The following is a 20,880-nucleotide window of genomic DNA, read 5'->3' as shown; positions in this document are numbered from 1 at the left end:
CTTGCTTCCTTTCTTTCTGCCTTTACATCCTTCCTTCTTTCCATTCTTGTGTACTTCCTTGCTTGGTGTCTTCCTTCATTCCTTTCCGCCTTGTTTCCTTCCAGCCCTTTTTTTCCTTCCGTCCTTGCCTATTCCCATTTCTCTCCTTCCTATCTTCCTAACTTGCTCACTTTCATAAAGGTTACTTCTTCCCTTCCTTCTTTCTTTCCTTCCTTCCTTCCTTCCTTCCTTACTTACTTACTTAATTTCTCTATTTCCTTCCATCTTTCCTTGCTTGGTTTCTTTCTCCCCTTCCTTTCCACCTTGTTCCCTTATTTCTTTTCCTTCCCATAATTCCTGCCTTTTTTTTACTTCCTTCATCTTCTTTCTATCTTCCTCCCCTCCCCCTTTTCTTTCTCCATTTGCTTCATTACTTCCTTCCTTCCTTCCTTCCTTCCTTCTTTCTGCTATAGTCTGATTCTGAAAATCAATCCTGATCAAATTCAGATCCTGATCCTGCCTTAAAAACATCCTGACATATTTTGCTCACAGCGCCCCTATGAGACAAAGACCTAAACGACATAATTAGCTTACTTAGAGAAAAAAAAATGCAAAAGGGAAAAAAAGTATTTGTCAAGTTTCTTGAAAGAAGAATATGTCTTAGTTCAGGAAACTGAACAATTTTGTTTCTCTTTCCCCCGTGGCTGATTTTTTCTAGAAACTCGAATCTCATTTTCAGAGAAAACCGTTTTACTTACTTGCTAAGATTTCAGTTGTTGCCGTGTTGGACTGTTGCAGTGCAGCCTCCAGCCACCTGTGGCAGCACTGAGCAAGAACATCTCAGATTTTAATCTTAATACTCCTGAAATTCCTCAGAGACTTAAAGTTTTTTAGATTTCTTTGACAGACATCCAACGATGGACTCTGTTGGGGGTTGAAAGTCATGTTGGAAGTCTTCTATCAAACGACCTGAGACTCTGAGGCTCTCTTCGTTACAGAAATTAAAAATTTTTAGTCTGATTTTGGATTTTGTTGTTGCAGGTCTCAGCCACAGATCCGGACCAGGAGGCCGACCAAACCGCCCTCAGGTACTCGCTCCACGGTCAGGGCTCTGGAGGTGAGTTCACCATCGATGAACGCACCGGGAGGATCTACGCTCAAAGACGCCTGGACCGGGAGGAGAGGGCGGCGTGGAGGTTCCTCGTCCTCGCAACAGACGAGGGAGGAGCAGGACTCACGGGATTCGCTGATGTTCTGCTGGAGGTCCAAGACGTAAACGACAACGCTCCGTTCTTCCCGTGCCCCGCGCTGGAAGTCGATGGATGTTTCGTCGGTGAGGTGCCTGAAAACTCGCCTGCAGACACTTCAGTGATGGAGATGCGAGCGATGGATTTGGACGACCCAAACGAAGGGAAGAACGCCATGTTGACCTACAGCATCATCAAGAACGTCCGCAACGAGATCAACCTGAACCTGTTCTCCATCAACGCCAGCACGGGCACCATCTACACCGTGCTGCGCTCCCTGGACCGCGAGGCCGAGGATCGGTACCTGGTGGTGGTGGAGGCCAGGGATGGAGGGGGTTTGGCAGGAACGGGGACGGCGACCATCATGGTGTCCGACGTCAATGATCACCCGCCCGTCTTCACCCAGAGACTCTACACGGCTCAGGTAAGTCCTGAATGACGAGACCAGCTCCTGGTCTGCTCAGATCAGTCAGAGCCTAATGTTGAACCCTCTCGTGTTCAGGTGACCGAGGACCTGGAGGTGAACAGCGAGGTTCTCGTTGTTTCAGCCACAGACGGGGACGAGGGTGAGAACGCCGTTGTGACCTTCAGCATCGTTGGCGGTGACGAGGACAGGAAGTTCTTTGTGGAGACAGACAAGGTGAACCGACGTGGCGTGATTAAACTCCAGAAGACGGTTGACTTTGAGAAACCTCAGGAGAGGACTTTCAACCTGACCCTTAAGGCCGAGGACGCTGACTTCTTCAGCCTAGCGTACTGCCTGGTTCAGGTGGAGGACGCCAACGACCACGCCCCCGTTTTCTTCCCACAGTTCTACGAGTCGTCCGCCATGTCTGAGGACGTACCTGTCGGGACGATTGTGGCTCAGGTCACTGCGTCTGATCTGGACTCAGGTCAGAACGGACGCTTCGCTTTCAGCATTTCCAAAGAGTCGGACCCTTACGGTCAGTTCCTGGTGGATCAGTCCGGTTGGGTTGTGGTGGCGGATTCTCTGGACCGGGAGAAGATCTCGCAGCACAGGATCATGGTCCTCGCCACGGACGCTGGGAGTCCACCTTTAACTGGTTCTGCTATCGTCATGGTGACCGTCCTGGACATCAATGACAACGGTCCAGACTTCGAGGTCCTGTACAAACCTGTTGTGTGGGAGAACACGGCGGCGCCTCAGGCGGTACAAATGAACGAAACCTCCTTCCTCCTCCACGCCACGGATCGAGACACCTCCGCAAACGGCGGGCCCTTCTCCATACGGCTCCTCATGCTCACTTCAGACGCCACCAACTTCAACTTGACCGACTTTCGGAACGGCAGCGCGGCCATCACCGCCCTCCGAACCTTCGACCGGGAGCGACAGAAGGAGTACCACCTCCCGATCCTCATGATCGACAGCGGCTCTCCTCCCATGAGCTCAACCAACACGCTGACGGTCGTCATCGGGGACAGGAACGACCACCCGCACTCACCTGGACACACCAACTTCATCGTCTACAGTTACGAGGGTATGTTCATGCCATTAGCGCAATCACCAAGCAAAACCGCGTCTGGGGGGGAAACATGACAAAGCTTGCACAACAAATCTAAACATCTGTCAGTCCTTTGATGGATTATTAGCCCAAATTTTTAGGTAGCAAGTTAGCTCCAGTAACCTTAGCAACCACAACAGGAGGAGCAACCAATCCAGAAAACAGCTAAACGTGACTCAAATCTAAAGTAGGAGGTCACATGATCCCAAATCGCAGGTACTCTGGTTTGAGGAGCGTTCATTATATTCTCCGGTGAGTCTCAGTTTCACTGTAAACAGTAAGTTACACAGAAGCTTCCTTCTGGCGTTTTCTAAAGAAAACGGTTTTCCTCATGAGTTAATGTTCCAGTGATAAACTTAGTGTTCATGTTGATTGTGGCGCCCCCAGTGGACATATCGATTTCTCTCACATACTTACTGATTTGTCATGTTCATGTTTTAGTTGTGTTTTTGAAAATATCTAATTAAAATTTCTTGTTTTTTAAGCTTACAAGAACGAGATACGTCAAAATTTCACCCCCCCAAAAAATAAAATAAATATATATATATATATATATATATATATATATATATATATATATACATATATATATATATATATATATATATAATTTCATTATTGTGAGAAATTTGAGAAAAAGTTAATTGATTTAAAAAACTATATATATATTTATATATATATATATATATATATATATATATATATATATATATATATATATATATATATATATATATATATATATATATATATAATTTTTTTAAATTAAAGAAAAAAAAATATGTAATCATGACCTTTTAGGGCTTTTTAACAATTTTATTAAATGTTAAATTTCTTCTTAAAATGATAAGAAAAATTAGTTTCATTAAATATTTTTGATTTTTGAGTTTTGTGAAATGCTTTTGCTGATTAGGTTTTTGAAACATTTTTTTAATATTATTTATTTTTTTGGAATATTTTTGTGTTAAGAAAAATTATTTTTGTGTAATTTTTTTTCATTAGAATTGCAAGTAAAAAAATCCTGCCAAAAATATTTCTGTTGAGTAAATTTTCTCCTATTTAATTTTTTCTAAGAATTCTTGATTTTTTTCGTGTGTGATTTTTTTTTCTGTCTTTTGCAATTAATTTTCAGCAAACCCATTTTTTTAACCTTAATTTCATTTTATGATTTTTTTTTTAAATCTTTAAATCATAAATGTTTTATGAAGTTGACCTTTAGAGCCACCGTAGAAACCAAGCAGACATTAAGGTTTTGGGGTTTTCTAGCAGTGTGTTGCTGAAACGCTCAAGTCTTTGCACATAGTGCTGATTTAAACCCTGAAATATGTTAAATGAAGAGGACAAACTGGGATTTTCCTTTAAATTTGAGAGTTTCTTTCACTCCTGAAAATATGACGATATATGTTGGTGTTTTCTACCTGATGGTTGGATGTTGGACTGAGCGTCTCTGGTCACACAGCCCGTCTAACCTCGCCCTCTCCCTGCTCCTCTGGACTCCTCTGGACTCCTCTGGCCTCCTCTGGCCTCCTCTGGACTCCTCCTGAGAGCTCTGCGCTCGTGTTTTTAAGACTGTACTCTTCACAGTCGGCTGCTCAGCCCCACATCACTTATTTAGAGATTCACACCATCTGTCAGCCGGCTGTAATTTACTGGAAAAAGGATTTCTGTATTTTTAGTGAATTTCCTCCGCGGGGCCTTCCCACATGAAAGTGCATTAACCCGCTAATACCGATCCATCACGTAGCTCCACAACATGCCATGAAGCAAACAATTAACTGGTCGCAGGTTTGACGAGCGAACACAAACAGGAGCCGCTTTTAAAGGCAGCTGATTTCACAGCTAAAGAGATTACAGCGCTGCGTTGGGCTTTTTTTGGAAGAGAAGGGGAAACAGTGATCCTAATGCCAGCACGTCTTCCTGCTGTGCTGTCAAAGCGTGACCGAGCGCGCCGATGAGGCGTCGCCGCCACCTTATCTCCCAAAAGAAGCTCCTCTTCCTCTTCCTCTTCCTCTCCTTCACTTTTAATATTTAGGGATGTGCTGAAGGGATCCTCCGCTCTCAGAACTCATTCTCCTCAAAGACAATCCATTTTTTAACTTTTCCCTCTTCTCTCCTGACAGGTATCCTCCCGACGACGCTGCTCGGACGAGTTCAATCCCCCGACCTTGATGACTGGAGTGAGAAGGCGTACCGCTTCGAAGGGAAACCGTCCAGGTACTTTGATCTGGTGTCATGAAAAAAAAAAGGAGAAAACCTGAGAGATTACCGAGAGGTGACATGAAACGAGACGCTAATGGAGTTTGAACAGTCACAGTCGACATGTTTGAGGAGGGGTTTAAAGAGGGGGTGTAACATGTTAAAGAGGGGGGTTGATACAGAGAATGAGCATCACATCAACAGCTCTAAAGTATTTTACCGATTAACTTCCTTATGCAGAGATCCTTCTACTTCCTGTTGTTAAAAAAACATGCTTTTATTTTGGAATAACAGCACTAATAAAAATGCCCAAATAATAATAAAGATTATAATAATAAATATAGATTTTGAAAAATGATAAAGAAAAATAATAATAATAAAAATAAATAAATTAAAAATAAATTAAAAAAATGAAACAATAAGAATAGATAAAAAAGTAATATTAATGATTATAGAAATGATAAAGAAAAATAAAAAATAAATAAATAATATAACACAAATAAAAATGTTTTTATTTTATTTTGCTTTTATTTTATTTTTTAATTTTTTTCTTATATTTATTTTCATTTTTTTATTTTTTGACTCCCATTGGATGTTAAAATCACAGGGGTTGATGAGAACAGTTGAGAGGAAGATGTGAAGTAAAAGTATTGGATGTTTTATCTCTAGTGAAGAAATGAAACTCTGGCGCTTTGTCCATTAGCTTGTTGCTAAATTATCTGTAGCACTGTTCGTCATGTGCTCTGTTGTCTGTTACATCATTGGCTAAATGGTCCTCGACCTTCACAGGTTTATTCAGTCTCACTCTCTTGTATCCTGTTAGCTCACAGTAGATGGCGGTGGTGTTAGCTCTGTTAGCCATGTCTTTATTTTTTTTATTCCCTTAACCTTTATTTGAATAAAGAATTAAGACATGGGTAATGGAGCTGACACCAACGCCACATCCAATCAATCAATCAAACTTTATTTGTGTAGCACTTTTTATATAGGACTTTGCAATACAAAGTATTTATTTGTATTGTAATACAAGTAAAATAAAATAACAGAAAGTGGAATAAAAAGCAGAAAATTGCATAACTACATAAAATGAAAACATAAGACCCCCAATCCCCCCTACCCCAAACCACATTCAACATACACACTCACTTACTCAAACACACAAAGACATAAAAAGAAAATTCTGACAGAAAATAGAATTAGAGGACTGAGGAAACACTATCTGAAATTAAAATGAGGAAACACAGGAACTAAAACTAAAATAATAATTAATTTTAAAAAATTCTCGAAAATACAAGAGGGTAAGATAAGTAAATGTGTAAATACATAAATAAATATATAAATAAATAAATAAATAAATAATATAACAATATAAAATAAATTTTTGATGAATAATATGGTAAAATGAGAAAGTGTAACATCAGGTGCAAAATAAAATCAGCTAAAATAGAATAATAAAAGGAAAAAGCATTAAAAAAAGAATAAAATTCCAATTAAAAAATCTGAACTGAAATTTTGGGTTAAAATAAGTTAAAATATAACATTAAATAATAATAAACACAGTCAGCTAAAAGCCAAATTAAAAAGGTAGGTCTTGAGTTTTCTTTTGAAAATATGATCATTGGTAGGATTTCACCTGCTGTGAGTAGCATGATGCTGGGTTAGCACGGCTAGCTTGTTCATCTCTTTGGAGATAGATTTTACGTTCCCATAACCATGGATGGAAGGACAGGTCGATGTTGTCTCTTTGTAGCTCACACCACAGCACCAGCATGCCATCCTAGCCTCCTTCTCAGCTCTTGGGGAACATTGGGCCTAGCACCAGTTAGCATCTACATTCTACAGGCTGCTAACAGCTGAAATTGTGTGTGTTAACAATGCAGACACACAGGAGCACCAGTTTGGTTTCAATGGCCAACAAATGAGACAGAGAAAGTAACAACAGGCCACAAATACAAAGAAAAAAAAGAAGAAGAAAGAGAAAAACGAAGAGAGATCTGATCTTATTCATTTCAACTGAACAGAATCAAATGAAAGCAGCAGGTAAACAAACAGTATTATGGGATGTTATAAGTGAGAAAGGTTTTGGTTGAAAGTGTCAGGAGAAAACCAGATTAAAGCCTCTTCAGGATGAGTCTGAGCAGGACAAGATCCCCTCTGAAAGTGTCCCCTCTCATGTGACGCGCAGCGAGAGACTCAGAACGAAACGGAGAGGAAGAATAAAAGAGTGAAAGAGGAGCTGACAGATGTAAAACAGAGCGACAGAGGGAAACAAAGACGGGGCGAGGAGAATGAGAGGGCAGAGGACGAGGAGCCGCGAACGGGGATGTGACTTGTCAGGAACAGTGCTATTAATACTTCATAAGCAGCCGTATTGAAAATTCCCAGTGAAGCGCGGCGAGGGTGCTCGTTTTGTTTGATGAGGCGAGGCTTCATGCGGACGCGTTGAAAGGAGAGCCTGATTGCGCTCGCTGCCACTTCCCTTTCTAACGAGATACCTGTGAGGAGGGGCGACACGAGGCGACGAGAACAAAGAAACACCATCCTGATCCTCGCCGCTCCAGAGCAATTTGTTCCCCGCGTGCACCAGGCCCGGGCTGCGCGTTATTTACGTACAGGAGCGGTGAAAAGTAGGGACAGGAATTAGAGGAAGAGCACGCGAGGTGAAGAAGCCTCGGAGGGATAATCATCGAGATAACGAGTGACGAGAAGAGAAGAAGAAGGAATCCACTTCCTCCTTCGTTTCCTGTCAGAAAAACGCCGTGTTGCAGAGTTTAGCATCTTTAGATCGTGACATTAATCCAGCAGGTTCGATCCCGGCGCTTTGGCCTCAGAATCACTCTTAATAAATCTGTCTGCTCCCAGACCTGGTTTGGATCCAGTCCAGGGATCGAATCCTCCGGTGCAGCACAGAAGAAGGTGCCAAAACCTCCGACATCAGCCCTCCACCCACCAGGGATCCATGTTCAACCTCGAACCTCCATCTGGACGAGGTTTGATCTGACGGCATGAAAAATAGATGAAGGAGAACATCAGGCCAGACTTCATTTATCCCACTTAGTATTCCAGCAGACGCTTAAATATTGACGTTTTCCACCAATTAACCTGTTTCTCCTTTATTTTATTCATTAGACACAGAAGAAAGTCACACCTGCTCCGCTTTCATCACAGAAAGTCAGGAATTTACCACAAACTGAGGCTGAAATATCAAAACCTGACGGCCTACTTTAAGAGAAGTTATAAAGTCACAACGCTGGACGTTCAGAAATCGTAGAATCATAGTCGTAGAAATCCCTGAATCTGTTCAAAAACAGCACAAGGTCTTCACCACATAAGGATCTCCTACCAAGGTCTGCCTCCAGAGAGCTGGCCAATCAGAATGAAGGGGGTTTGTGGAGCAGGGAGCCTTAAAGAGACAGCAGCTTAAACTAGAGAAGTTGCATTTCTTTGCAGCAAATGCTTTAAAATGCTAAATCTGAAAAAGGAAAACAAAAAAAATGCTAAAAGTAGTGAAACAGAGCTAAAAATTGTAGAATTGTGTAAAAGAAAAAGCAGAAGAAATAGTAAAAACTTAAAAAATTTAAAAGATATCTAAAGGTTACATCACATATGAATAACCAAAGAGTTCATGAACATTTTAAAGCAAAAATGAAGTCTGTAAGTGGAAGTAAACTGAAGTTATAGCATCTCAAAGTTTCCCCATTCATTTAAATGGGGCAAATTTTGTCAGAAAAAGCTGAATAAATCAAAAAGTTTAAGGGTTAGAGATGAGAAAAGTCACAGCAATCATCTCCTGAGGGAGCTGAACAGTTTAAATGTTGAACAGGGAAAATCAGACAAAATTTGAAAGAATGAAAAGAAGAAGAAGAAAGTAGGATTAAAAAAAAATGTTGAAATGCTGAGTCAGCATTTCAACATTTTTGGCATGCTTACTGCAGCGTTTTCAGTCCCTCAGATTTTTTGTCTCTGCGTTTTTGCGGTGAAATGTTGTCGTGGAAACTGGGTCTAAAACACCAGTAAGAGAAATATAAGGACATTTATGAGCTGTAAATCATGTAAAGAAACTATGGGGGCACCAGACGGACAAAATAAAGACTGAAAAGTAGCACTTACCTCCCTCTCTGGCACCATAACTGCAAGTAATGAATATAGGAAAGTGATGTGTGATATCAAAGTGCTTAAAGAAGTCAGAGGAAGCACTATGGGAACACGTTTATCATTTAGATTACTAAATCCTCAACCAGCCAATCAAAATCCAGAGGGGGCGGGGCTTCTAACACCAACAACAGTAGCAAACAGCTCCCACTGAAAAGGTGTTTCTCTTTTGGGTCTCATTGTTTTTTTTTACTTAATGTGAAAATGAAGCTCTCAGAGTTTAACAGCAGCAGCAGCGACAAACGGAGCGATCTTCCCTTAACGAACTGATCTCTGTCTCCGTCTCAGGTGGTTCAGCCTGAACCAGAGCTCGGGTCAGCTCAGCGTCAGGGAGGGGACTCCTCCGGGCTCCTACCAGCTCCAGGTCCGAGTGTCTGACCTCACCTGGCCTGATGTCACCTCCACGGCTCAGGTGGACGTCAGGGAGCTGCATCAGGACGCGCTGCAGAACGCCGCGTCCCTCCGCATCAGCAGTGAGTCCACAGGAAGCTGTCATCTTCCTCCTCTGCAGCTCTGCTCACACTCGCTGAATAAACCCGTCTCCTCTCTCAGATCTGACCGTGGAGCACTTTTTCAGCGCGGCTGGAGGAGAGGAGACACGTTTCTCCCGCCTGAGCGGAGCGTTGGCTGGACTCCTGCAGACGCCACCTGAAAACGTCCAGGTCTTCTCCGTGGGTGAAGGCAGCGTGCGGGGAGAGAAGTGGCTCAACGTGTGGTTCGCTGCTCACGGCTCTCCGTACTACAAGGCCGAGAAGCTGCACGGATACGTGGCGGCGAATAAAGCCAAGGTGAGGAGGGGGTCGGGTCCTAAGAACAGGTTTTTATTTCTTTGTGTTGTTTTTTTTTAAATGCTTTATTGAAACCTCACATTTCAGTTCAACCTCAGTGGGTTTGACTCAGAGTTTAGTTTGGTTTGTTTTCACTTCGACTGAAGGACAAGAGTCACATCATCAGGTACGGAGCCAAAACAACGACTTTAATGTTTGTTTACTGTTTTATTTTATTTTTATTATTTTTGCATTCTGATTTTTTGGAGTTGAAATAATTTTTTATTTATTTTAAGTCTCAGTTTGATCAATGACAGTTTATTATTTCAGTGATGTTTTTCTTTTTTGATCACACTTTTTTTCCCCCTTTACCGTCTTTTTTCAGTTTCAACTTCCTGTCATTCTTTTGGCGTGGAGGGGGTGGGGTTAGGGGAGGGGCTAGAGTAGCGTGATTTGCATATTATTTCTGCTTTTATTTATCAAGAGGTGGGATGGGTTAAACATAGTTATAAAATGATGTAACAACAGGTTTACAGAGGTCGGTCTGCTGAAACAAGCTAGCCAGTGTTAGCTAACAGGCGTTAGCTAGCTAACCTGGGACTTATTGTGACTGCGATTTCTTTCATCTCTCAAAGAAACAGACTGACTGGTGGTTTTGGAGCTTCAGGTGAACCTGTGGATTTGTAACGCTTTAGAATAGAATAGAATAGAATAGAATAGAATAGAATAGAATAGAATAGAACAGAATAGAATAGAATAGAATAGAATAGAACATACTTATTTATTCCTGAGGGTAAATTCAGGAGGAGTCACAGCAGCAATCAAGAAAAAAAATAAGAAAGTGTATAGAAAGTGGCGTTGGTGTCTGGTGTTAGCTCTGTTAGCCATGTCTGTGAATAGCATGATGCTACTCTGCCCTCTGGTATTTCCTCGGTTGCTGGGTTCCATCCATAATAACGATGGATGGAAGGACAGGTCCATGTCGTCACTTCTTAGCTCACACCTGAGAACCAGCACGTCGTCCTCACCTCCTTCTCCTCACTTTGTGGGGAAACATCAGGCCTAGCACCGGTTAGCATTGACATGCTACAGGCTGCTAACAGCTGATTTCACATGTAAACAATGCAGCCATGGATACATGAGACTGAAAAAAGACAGTAAGGGGGAAAAATGTGTGACTGATAAAGAAAAGCTTCATTTAAAAACTTCAAAATGCAAAAAATTCATAAAAATGAAATAAAAAAAAAATTAATGACCGTGTGTTTTTGACTTAAGTTTCAGGATGTTTTTTTCGACGCCAAATTTTGTTTTTAATATCAAACATTAAAGTCATCATTTTAGCTCTAAACACAGTGTGCGTGAGACTCCAGCCAGAAGGTGGCGCTGCAGTCTGATTAAAGCAGATCCTCAGGGCTAGGAATCTGGTTTTAAGGTGAAGCTAGTCGCTGTTTCTGTGAGATCGTCCAGAGGAAAAGTGACGAGGTTTCATCCCTGAGCGTGAACAAACTAAACGGCGTGAGACAGAGACGTGAACGCTCTTTAACGACGTGATGTCACACACCTGCTCGCAGAGGACGAACCCTCAGAGTCAGGGTCAGAGAGAGGAATCATCTGTCAGACCTCACACACACACACACACACACACACACACACACACACACACACACACACACACACACACACACACACACACACACTCAGAGTTAATGACACGTTAATCACACACCCATTAAACATCACACACACATGAACACACTCAGCTCTCAGAGACAGTTTACACACACTGTGACACCATTTAACGCTCCGTCTCACACACACACATGAACACACACGCCAGGAGAGGTTAACTGAAAGGTTACACACTCCTCATATGATACACACACACACACACACGCTGATCGTCACACGTGTGTGAACACACATGAATATTTCAGATGCATTAAAAGCCTGAGAGCTGCCGTCGACCTGAGGAGGTGACCACGGCGAGGAAACACACGCTAAACACACACACAGGAAGTAAGATCACACAAAGCTGCACGGAGCAGGCGGTGATTAAAATAACTCGTCAAACAGAAGAAGAAGAAACGAGCGTCTTTAATCACAGAGCGTGAAAAAGGTAAAGACACAAAGACGCCGCACAGACACGAAACTGACATCAAGACAATCGTGCGTCAGCCCCGAGTCCCAGAACCTGGAAACCAGGAACTAAAGCTGGGGGGCCACAGGAAGCCCAGAGGCAGAGGGCACCGATTGTAAGGCTGCACATATTACAAAAAAAACAACTTTTCTCCACATCCAGCCCAAAAAATATTTTTTTCTGCAGATTTAGAATAAAAAAATTCCAAAATACATCTGTCAAATATGAAATATTTATGTTAAATGTTTCATCTAAATGTTTTCTATGAATATCCTGATTCTGAATAGAGTAAAGATTTATCTTTTTTCTTACTTTTTTCTTTTTTTCCCTTTTTCTTTCTTTCTTTTTTTTTAACTTCAACAGTTTTTGGAACCTTACGTTTTTCTTTCTGAGCCGTGTTAAATTTGTTGATGCCAATAAATTTAAAACATTTCTCTTGAAAGTTTTTTCATCTTTGACTCTCGTCTGTAAAAAGTGATGTCACTTCCTGTTGATGAAGTTGAACTCTGATCTTACTCTGTTCCGCCCCCCGCTCTGTGCAGGTGGAGGCGGCGCTGGGAGCGTCCGTCTCTCAGGTTGGCGTGGACGACTGCCCGTTCACGGACTGCGCTCAGTCCGGAGGCTGCGTCACCGACGTGACCTTCAGTCCGGCTCCGAAGGCTCTGAGCGGCGGGAACACGTCTCTGGTGTCTCTGTCGGCCACGACCACGGCTCGCTGCGGCTGCCGGGGACGAGAAGCGATCCACCTGCCCTGCTCCGCCTACCCCACCAACCCCTGCCTCAACGGGGGCGCCTGCCAGGACGGACCCCTGGGGTTCAGGTACGGGACCAGGGAAACTTCTTCCGCTGAGTTAATCTGGGTTCAGCCGGACTGACGCCCCCTCTGTCTCTCAGGTGTAAGTGCCCCCCCATGTTCGACGGGCCCGAGTGCCAGCAGACCAAACACAGCTTCGGGGGCCAGGGCTACGCCTGGTTCCCTCCCATCATGCCTTGCTTCCAGAGCCACATCTCCCTGGAGTTCCTGGCTGAGGCGGCGAACGGGCTGCTGCTCTACAACGGACCGCTCGGCCCCCTCCAGCCCGGGGAGACCGAGGACTTCATCGCCATCGGTGAGTCCTCCTCCAGAAGTCTGGATTAACAGAACTCTGAGACTGAAGACGGAGATTATCTGAAGACGGCCTTTCATTTTATAACTCTGAGATTAAAGATGGAATACTCAGATTAAAGACAGGACTCTTGAATTAAAAAGGGAATGAATTAAAAAAAAAAAAAAAAAAGATTTCTCAGATTACAGACTGTACTCCAAGAAAAAAAATTGGAGACCAAAACAAAAACAAAAACAAAAAGCAAACAGAACAAAACAAAAAATCAAACAACACAATTTCTCTTAAATCAGGGACAGAGTTATCAGATTAAGGACAGAATCCTCAGATGGAGGACATTTTTCTTCAGATTAAAGTCAGTAATCTTCAAAAAAAAATTATAATCCTTAGATTAGAGTAAGAATTCTCAGATTAAAGTCAGATTACAATCAGATTCCTTAGATAACAGTCAGATTACAGTCAAATTCGATCAGATTACAGTCAGATTACAGTCAGGTTCGATCAGATTACAGTCAGATAACAGTCAGATTCCCCAGATTACAGTCAGATTCCTCAGATTTGATCAGATTACAGTCAGATTACAGTCAGATTCGATCAGATTACAGTCAGATTACAGTCAGATTACAGTCAGATTACAGTCAGATTCCTCAGATTACAGTCAGATTCCTCAGGTAACAGTCAGATTCCTCAGATTACAGTCAGATTACAGTCAGGTTCTTCAGATTACAGTCAGATTACAGGCAGATTACAGTTAGATTACCGTCAGATTCCTCAGGTTACAGTCAGATTCCTTAGATAACAGTCAGATTCCTTAGATAACAGTCAGATTACAGTCAGATTCCTCAGATTCCTGAGATAACAGTCAGATTACAGTTAGATTAAAGTCAGAATCCTCAGATTAAAGTCACAAAAGTCAGAATTTTCAAATGAAAGTCATAATCCCCAGATTACACATGATCTTAATGAGATTACAGGACTTCCTGTTTCCTCTCGTCTCTCCTGAAGCTGAAGCTCGTCTCTGAACCTGGCGGCGCTCTAATCCCTCTGAGCCGCTGTCGCTCTCCCTCCATTAACACAGAGAGCCAATCAATCCTCACGGCTTCATAAACTCTGATGTCAGCTCCGTCGTCTGGATTTAACGGATTAGCTCGCTCACGGCCTTTCAAACGCCACTTGCATAATCACGCTGCGTTGGCGTTACGTAAGGATCGAAGCCGCGCCGAGGGGCTGATCAAACATGGCCGCTGTATTGATGGACATGGAGTTTTTCACTTAGTGGTCCGATAACACGGCTGTGAGGCGGGTCACACACACACACACACATCAAACACACACACATCGAGCAGTGGAGGGATATTGGACATCACACACACACACACAGGATCGACTGAGAGGATCCTGCAGCTGTCGATGTGATCCTGGAGCTTACGCAGCGTTCAGTGGAGTGGTGTCGGGGTCAGAGGTCGGGGCGGGGCTTCAGGATCGATGGCGAATAAATCCAAGTTAAAGAAGAAACAAAGAGACAACGTTTTTCTTCCTCAGAGAGTTTAAAAAACAGTTTTCTCAACAAACTTTACGTGGTTTTCACGTGGAAACAGATGAAACATTGTTTTAATCCTGGTTTTGATTCATTTCTCTGCAGAGTTGAGGAACGGCGTCCCGGCTTTGAGCATAAACCACGGATCAGGAACTCTGACCCTGCAGCTCCCGCCAAAATCCACCGTCACCGACCGGCGCTGGCATCGCCTGGACGTCATCAGTGACGGGAAGGTAAGACGCAGAGACCGATGGATATCCGGTGGATAAACGTGAGGGAAAAAGTTTCCACTGCTGAAAACTCTGAGGAAAAATAATGTCACACAGGAAGTCAAAGAGTGTGTGTGTGTGTGTGTGCACAGGCTGTGCAGCTGATCCTGGACCAGTGTGGGGGGGTGACCGTGAATGAGGCGGAGGGCGTCAGAGGAGACGATCAGGAAACAGACGAATCAGGATGCAGAGCTGCAGGAGAAACACCTGGAAACCAGAGGTGAGACAGACTCTTTCTAACTTTCCTTAAAGGGGACATATCCTGCGTGTTTCTCCTTTTCACTATGCCAGACTAGGATGCCTGTAAAGCATTTCTGCCCTCAGTACAAGTCATTTAGTTCCTTCATTGCCCCACAATAGCGTTCTCAATATCCTCATTTTAGGCCATTCTGAAGATCTCGTTGAAACGCTCCGTTTGGAGAATGACCTCCAGTAACCTCGCAACATCACAGCCCTTTGTGCTCTGATTGGTCAGTTCTATCAGAGGGGCAGAGGGGGTAGAGCCAGGGGCGGTTTTTGCAGCATGGCAGTATTTACAAAATCACCATATTGGATGGAGCAGACTGAGCGAGTTTGCTGTTTGCCAAAACTTCACCGTAAGGCATTGATAGCACTAATAAAATGGCAGAGTGTAGGATACGTCCTTTTGTATTGGACCCCGAGTCAGACCCGGACGGTTCTGCAGCTCAGGAGGAAGAAAATCCACCTGGACACAGATCATCTCAGGACGCTTCAGTGTGGTGAGTCAAAGCGGTACTGTAACATGTAGAGTTTATACGTGGAAATATAGGCAGACTTCACCAATAAACTATTTCTATAACAGGGCTCCATCCTGCTCCTTCACTTTTCTCTGTCTGTTTTATCCATCATGCTGAAAGTGTCGTCTAAAGATCATCTCTACCATCAGTCCCTCACTATGTTATTACCGCAGCATTATTGTGGTCCAGGTTCACAGTGCATGTCAGAACAAGCATGCAAATATCACAGTCTCGCAAGTATTACGACGTCTGCTAAAACTACAGTGTTTTAACTGCTAATTCACCATGTAAAGCCAAGCTGCTCAGCAGAGCAGAGTCCCTGCATCCAGCACTCAGTCAGTCGGCTCTTGGTGGGTGTATCCCTCGGTGGCGGTTGTGTGACTAACTGACATCACAGAGGAGGAGCTGCTTTATCAGATTACTCCAATAAAAAGAAAGGATCCTCGTGTCGTCACGACGGTAGAAATCTCGCGGCCAAATGTCAATGACCTATTTTCAGAGGCATCAAATCTCGTTCTAGGATATCAGAAAAAATAAAATATCTCATTTTTAAAAAATTCAGGGGGTGAAAGGTCTTGTTTTCAAATTCATTATATTTAGGGCTGGGACTTTAACGTATTAATTAGATTAATTAATTACACCACACATTAACGCGTTATAAAAATCAACGCAAGATTACCTCATTGGCTGCCAACCATTTCAGAGCATCCTGATTGATCTTTTAAGATCCAAATAATCTTGTTTTCTCTGACCATGAAAACACCAAAGTTACTTAAAAAGAGTGGACTCTCTTCTTTTATGTCTCTCTTCCTGTTTTTGGTCCAAAAAATAGAAATATCAAACTTTTTTGATCGTGCTCATCTCAGGCGCTCCATCCTTTGATCCTCTCCATGATCTCTGTCGTCTTTTCTCTCGATGGCGCCGCTCTTTCTCTCTGAACTACAGCGACACATCCTCTGTTGGAGCGTGAGCTGCCTGAACTTTTCTGACTGTCAGCGTCTCTCTGTGTCGCTGTCATCTCACATCTTCTCCTCATATCCAGGCTGAGCTCTCATCCAAAGAGAGCACCGCTCTCACCCACAGTAGTTTACGAGCAGGATTTTGATTGACAAGCTCCGCCAGACCCCGCCCCCCTCCGCTGAAAACTATAATTTACTTCTATAGACGCAGTCAGTAATCGAATGTCAATGGCAGGGAACACGGACATTTTAATTAATATTGTCCAGTTGAAAAAAAAGTATTTACAAATCTTCTCTTTTTCATGTATTTATTTGATTAGTCATGCACTATAATTTTGTAATGCCTTAGAATTCAAATTCTTTATGTGGGGACCTTAAGCAGATATAAGATTAAAATGTGATTAATTAGATCAATTAATTACAAATCCTGTAATTAATAAGATTATTTATTTAATCTCCTGACAGCACTTTTTACCACATAACGGCTGATGAATGTACTTGAAAGTAGTGTCCACAAAAAACATCTTCAAACCAAAATAAACAGGATTTTGTTGTTTAAACTTGTGTATGAGAATACTCAATGATTTAGTCTTCTACCAAAATCTGTTTGAATTGAAAAGTGTTGCTTCTGATGTTGAATATTGATGTGACTAAAATGCGATTAATTACGATTAATTAATTACAAATGGCATAATTACTTCGATTAATTTTTTAATCAAGTCCCACCACTAATTATAATATATGTAAGTATTAAATCAGGGATCAGCATGATATGTCCCCTTTAAGTTTAAAAACTAATCAGTTTAACTTTTCCTTCATCTCCTTTTTCTTTTCTTCTTTCCTTTCCTTCTACATTTCCTTCCTCTGTCCTCTTTCCTACCTCTCTTCTTACTCCTTCTTTACTCCTTTCCTTATTATCTTTCCTTATTTCCTCCTTCTCTCCTCTCTTTTGTCTCCTTATTTTATCATCTTATCTACCTACCTCCTCCTCCTCCTCCTCCTCTTCCTCCTCCTCTTCCTCCTCCTCCTCCTCCTCTTCCTCCTCCTCTTCCTCCTCCTCCTCCTCCTCCTCCTCCTCCTCCTCTTCCTCCTCCTCCTCCTCTTCCTCCTCCTCTTCCTCCTCCTCCTCCTCCTCCTCCTCCTCCTCAGGTACCTGAACGTCTTCCAGCCTCTCCAGTTGGGAGGAGTGAAGGAGTCTCCTCCTCATCGTCGTTACCTCAGCTTCACCGGCTGCGTCCGTAACCTTCAGGTGGATTCTCAGGTGAGTCGCACAAATCTCTCCAAATGTTTGCTTTTTTTACCCACAATCCTTTGCAAATGCTCTGTGTGAGCTCCTGTTGAGGTACGACTTGATCTCGGTTTACCATCATTTTGGACTTCCCTCAGGTGTACGACCTGGCGTCTCCAGGTGAGAGCGTGGACAGCGCCCCCGGGTGCCGGCTGACGGATGGCGTGTGTGTGACGGCGGGCGGTCCCTCCTGTGGCGCCCAGGCGTCCTGCCTCGCTGACTGGGGCTCGTTCAGCTGCGAGTGCCACGCCGGGTTCACCGGACACAAGTGTGACAAAGGTGAGTGCCCTGACGGTGTTTCTTCGTGTGTAAACATGGCGTCTGCGGCGTTTTATCTGTGTTAACGTGACGTCATGCCTCCTCCTCAGCCGTCCCAGAGTTCTCCTTCGACGCAGGCAGCGCCGTGCGGTATCAGCTCCGAGGAGGCGGCAGCCCTCGCCGCACGCACGTCCAGCTCCTCCTGCGAAGCCGAGCCTCGTCCGGCGCCCTGCTGTCGATGACATCACGGGAAGGCGACGAGTACATCGTCCTGGAGGTGCGGCGCCAGATTAACCCGCACAGCGGTAAAAACGCAGACATGACACAGATTTAACGCTTTCCCATCTCCTCTCAGATCGCCGACGGTCACCTCGCCGTGCGCTCCAACCTGGGTGACGGCGCCCACGCTATGCGGCTGCCCGGGCAGCGTGTGGACATCGGGCAGTGGGTGCAGGTCAGCCTCAGCCGCCATGACAACCTCTTCACGCTGCAGCTGGAGCGAGGCGGCGGCTCGCGGGAGGTCCAGGCCCGGCTGGGGGGCCGCAGGGAGATCGTGGTCCACCCGGCGAGCGTGACGGTCGGAAACTCGCCGAGTGGCGGGGACAAGGCCGACTTTCAGGGTGAGGAAACAAAACGTCACGTTTTCGCGACAAAGGGTGACGGCGCTCATGGGAAATGTAGTCTTTTAGGTGTCGCTGTGATCGGCGCCAAACAGGAAGTCGTCACAGAGACGGTAAACGCGTCTCTAACTCTGCGTCCTCCCCCTGCAGGCTGTCTGAGGGACGTTCGTTTTAACGGTCAGCTCCTCCCTCTGGACGGGCAGAGCCGCGACTTGGTGACAGTGGTGGAGAGGCGCGGCGTCACCTCAGGGTGCTCGAGCGACGCCTGCAGCAGCCAGCCGTGCCGCAGCCCGCTGCGCTGCATCGACCTGTGGAGGAAACACCAGTGCAGGTAACACACACACACACACACACACACACACACACACACACACTCACACACACACACACTTCTTTGACCTAACCCCTCCGCCGTCTCGCAGGTGTCCGGGCGCTCAGGTGACGGTGACGGACGACTCAGGCGAGCAGCGCTGCGTGCCGTCGCCCTGCGCGGCGTCCTCCTGCCGTAACAGCGGCGTCTGCCTGGCGCTGTCGCCCGACAGTTTCCGCTGCCGCTGTCAGGACGGCTTCAGGGGTCAGCGCTGCGAGCTGGGGCAGGTCAAAGGTCACAGGCTGGCGGCGCTCAGCCCCAGCTCCATCCTCGCCATCAGCATGTGTCTGCTCGTCTTCTTCGGTAAGAAACTTTGACGGAGCTGAAACAAATCTTCGTCTCCAGCCCTGAAAGAAAACTCTTCCCCCGTCGTGTTTTTATCAGAAGCGCCTCAGAGATCAGATCTTTCACTGATGTTTAAAAACTTGTTTACTTCTCGTTTCGTCCCGACTGTTTCCACTTCCTGAAAACCGCCTGAAACTCTTTCTGCAGCTTCGCTCTGATCTGAGCCCAAAAATCACTTCCATTAAACCAAACTGAGCTCCTCTGCTCCGAGGATCAACCTCAGTGGATCATCAGGGTTTTTTTTTATGTGTCCTCGGGTTTCTACAGCAGCTCAGAATGGACAAACTAGTCTCATATGAGTTTATGTTAAAGTGGGAGTAAAAAATTACAATGATAGACATTTCATAAGGTGAAAACTGACAAAAGAAGGGCCAGTCTTATCCTGCCTCACAGGAGCTTTATGTCCTAAAAGGCCACCATACCTTCACCAACAGGTGAAGGAATAAAATGTTTTGACTAAATGTAACGGCTGAAGGAATGAGAAGAAATTCACTGAGTGAAACTAAATCAGAGAAAAGAGACAAGAAATAACAAAAAGTGAACTCTGCACTTTGCTTGTTGTCTCTATATTTAATTTACTCTGCTGCTGCTGTTATGGTTAATTATTTTCTCCTCTCAACCCCAAAATACAACGGCCTTTAACTGATGTATGAATCTCTGAAGAGCCCAGAAGAAGAAACAGTTTGTGTAAGAAGCCATGAACAAACACAAACATGAACACATTTACAAATACACACAAACACAAACACAAATAAAAAAAATACATGCAGAAATTCAAAGGCAGAATACATAAACATATATGTAAGTAAAATAAAAAACAGAGGTACACAAACACAAACGCAAATACATAAATATGTATACAAAAAAGGTCTAGAAATTTGTACACATACTAATAACACGAGTACATACGTACATATTTACACAAACATGTACACAAATTCTATTGCAAATACATAAACAAATATATACCCAGAATAGGTATACAAAAAAAATTCAGCAAAAACCACAAACAGATATTTGTGCAAATACTTTGGCAAACTCACCAACAAATTAGTACCTACAGAAATATGTACACAAAAAAAGTACTCAATGCAAAAATGAATAGCAAAATACTGAGATTACATAAACAGATACACACACAAATTTGTACAAAAAATAGGTATGCAAAATACAAAATAAATATGTAAAGAAATAAGAAAGAAAAATTAAAATATATGTATATTTACACCAAAATGTTTCCAGATAACAAAAACAAACACATATTTCATAGATTCAGGACAGAATTCCTTCGTCAATCTGTGAGGTCATAGACTCAGGATTCTAGAACTCTGACATGAAGAACAGAACTCTTCCTTTGAGTTCTAGAATCCTT

At 43.7% G+C, this 20,880-nt stretch overlaps 1 protein-coding gene across 1 annotated transcript in view; it reads left to right on the top strand.

Moving 5' to 3' along the window:
* Window positions 1–20,880, top strand: part of LOC141800165 (neural-cadherin) — a 152,586-nt gene that overhangs the window by 130,096 nt on the left and 1,610 nt on the right. Inside the window, exons 18-32 of the mRNA XM_074682571.1 lie at window positions 1,021–1,650; window positions 1,729–2,725; window positions 4,870–4,963; window positions 9,386–9,570; window positions 9,650–9,885; window positions 12,544–12,821; window positions 12,896–13,110; window positions 14,747–14,874; window positions 15,003–15,130; window positions 17,777–17,888; window positions 18,014–18,194; window positions 18,284–18,450; window positions 18,529–18,793; window positions 18,944–19,124; window positions 19,216–19,466. Coding sequence (XP_074538672.1) covers window positions 1,021–1,650; window positions 1,729–2,725; window positions 4,870–4,963; window positions 9,386–9,570; window positions 9,650–9,885; window positions 12,544–12,821; window positions 12,896–13,110; window positions 14,747–14,874; window positions 15,003–15,130; window positions 17,777–17,888; window positions 18,014–18,194; window positions 18,284–18,450; window positions 18,529–18,793; window positions 18,944–19,124; window positions 19,216–19,466 — 4,048 coding nt within the window. The remainder of the gene's footprint in view (window positions 1–1,020; window positions 1,651–1,728; window positions 2,726–4,869; window positions 4,964–9,385; window positions 9,571–9,649; window positions 9,886–12,543; window positions 12,822–12,895; window positions 13,111–14,746; window positions 14,875–15,002; window positions 15,131–17,776; window positions 17,889–18,013; window positions 18,195–18,283; window positions 18,451–18,528; window positions 18,794–18,943; window positions 19,125–19,215; window positions 19,467–20,880) is intronic.

The sequence above is a fragment of the Halichoeres trimaculatus genome, unplaced genomic scaffold (genome assembly GCF_033239565.1).
Source record: "Halichoeres trimaculatus isolate MK-OKI-2021-1 unplaced genomic scaffold, fHalTri1.1 fHalTri1_scaffold_12, whole genome shotgun sequence".
NCBI lineage: Eukaryota > Metazoa > Chordata > Actinopteri > Labriformes > Labridae > Halichoeres > Halichoeres trimaculatus.
This window is presented reverse-complemented; position numbering and strand designations above follow the sequence as displayed.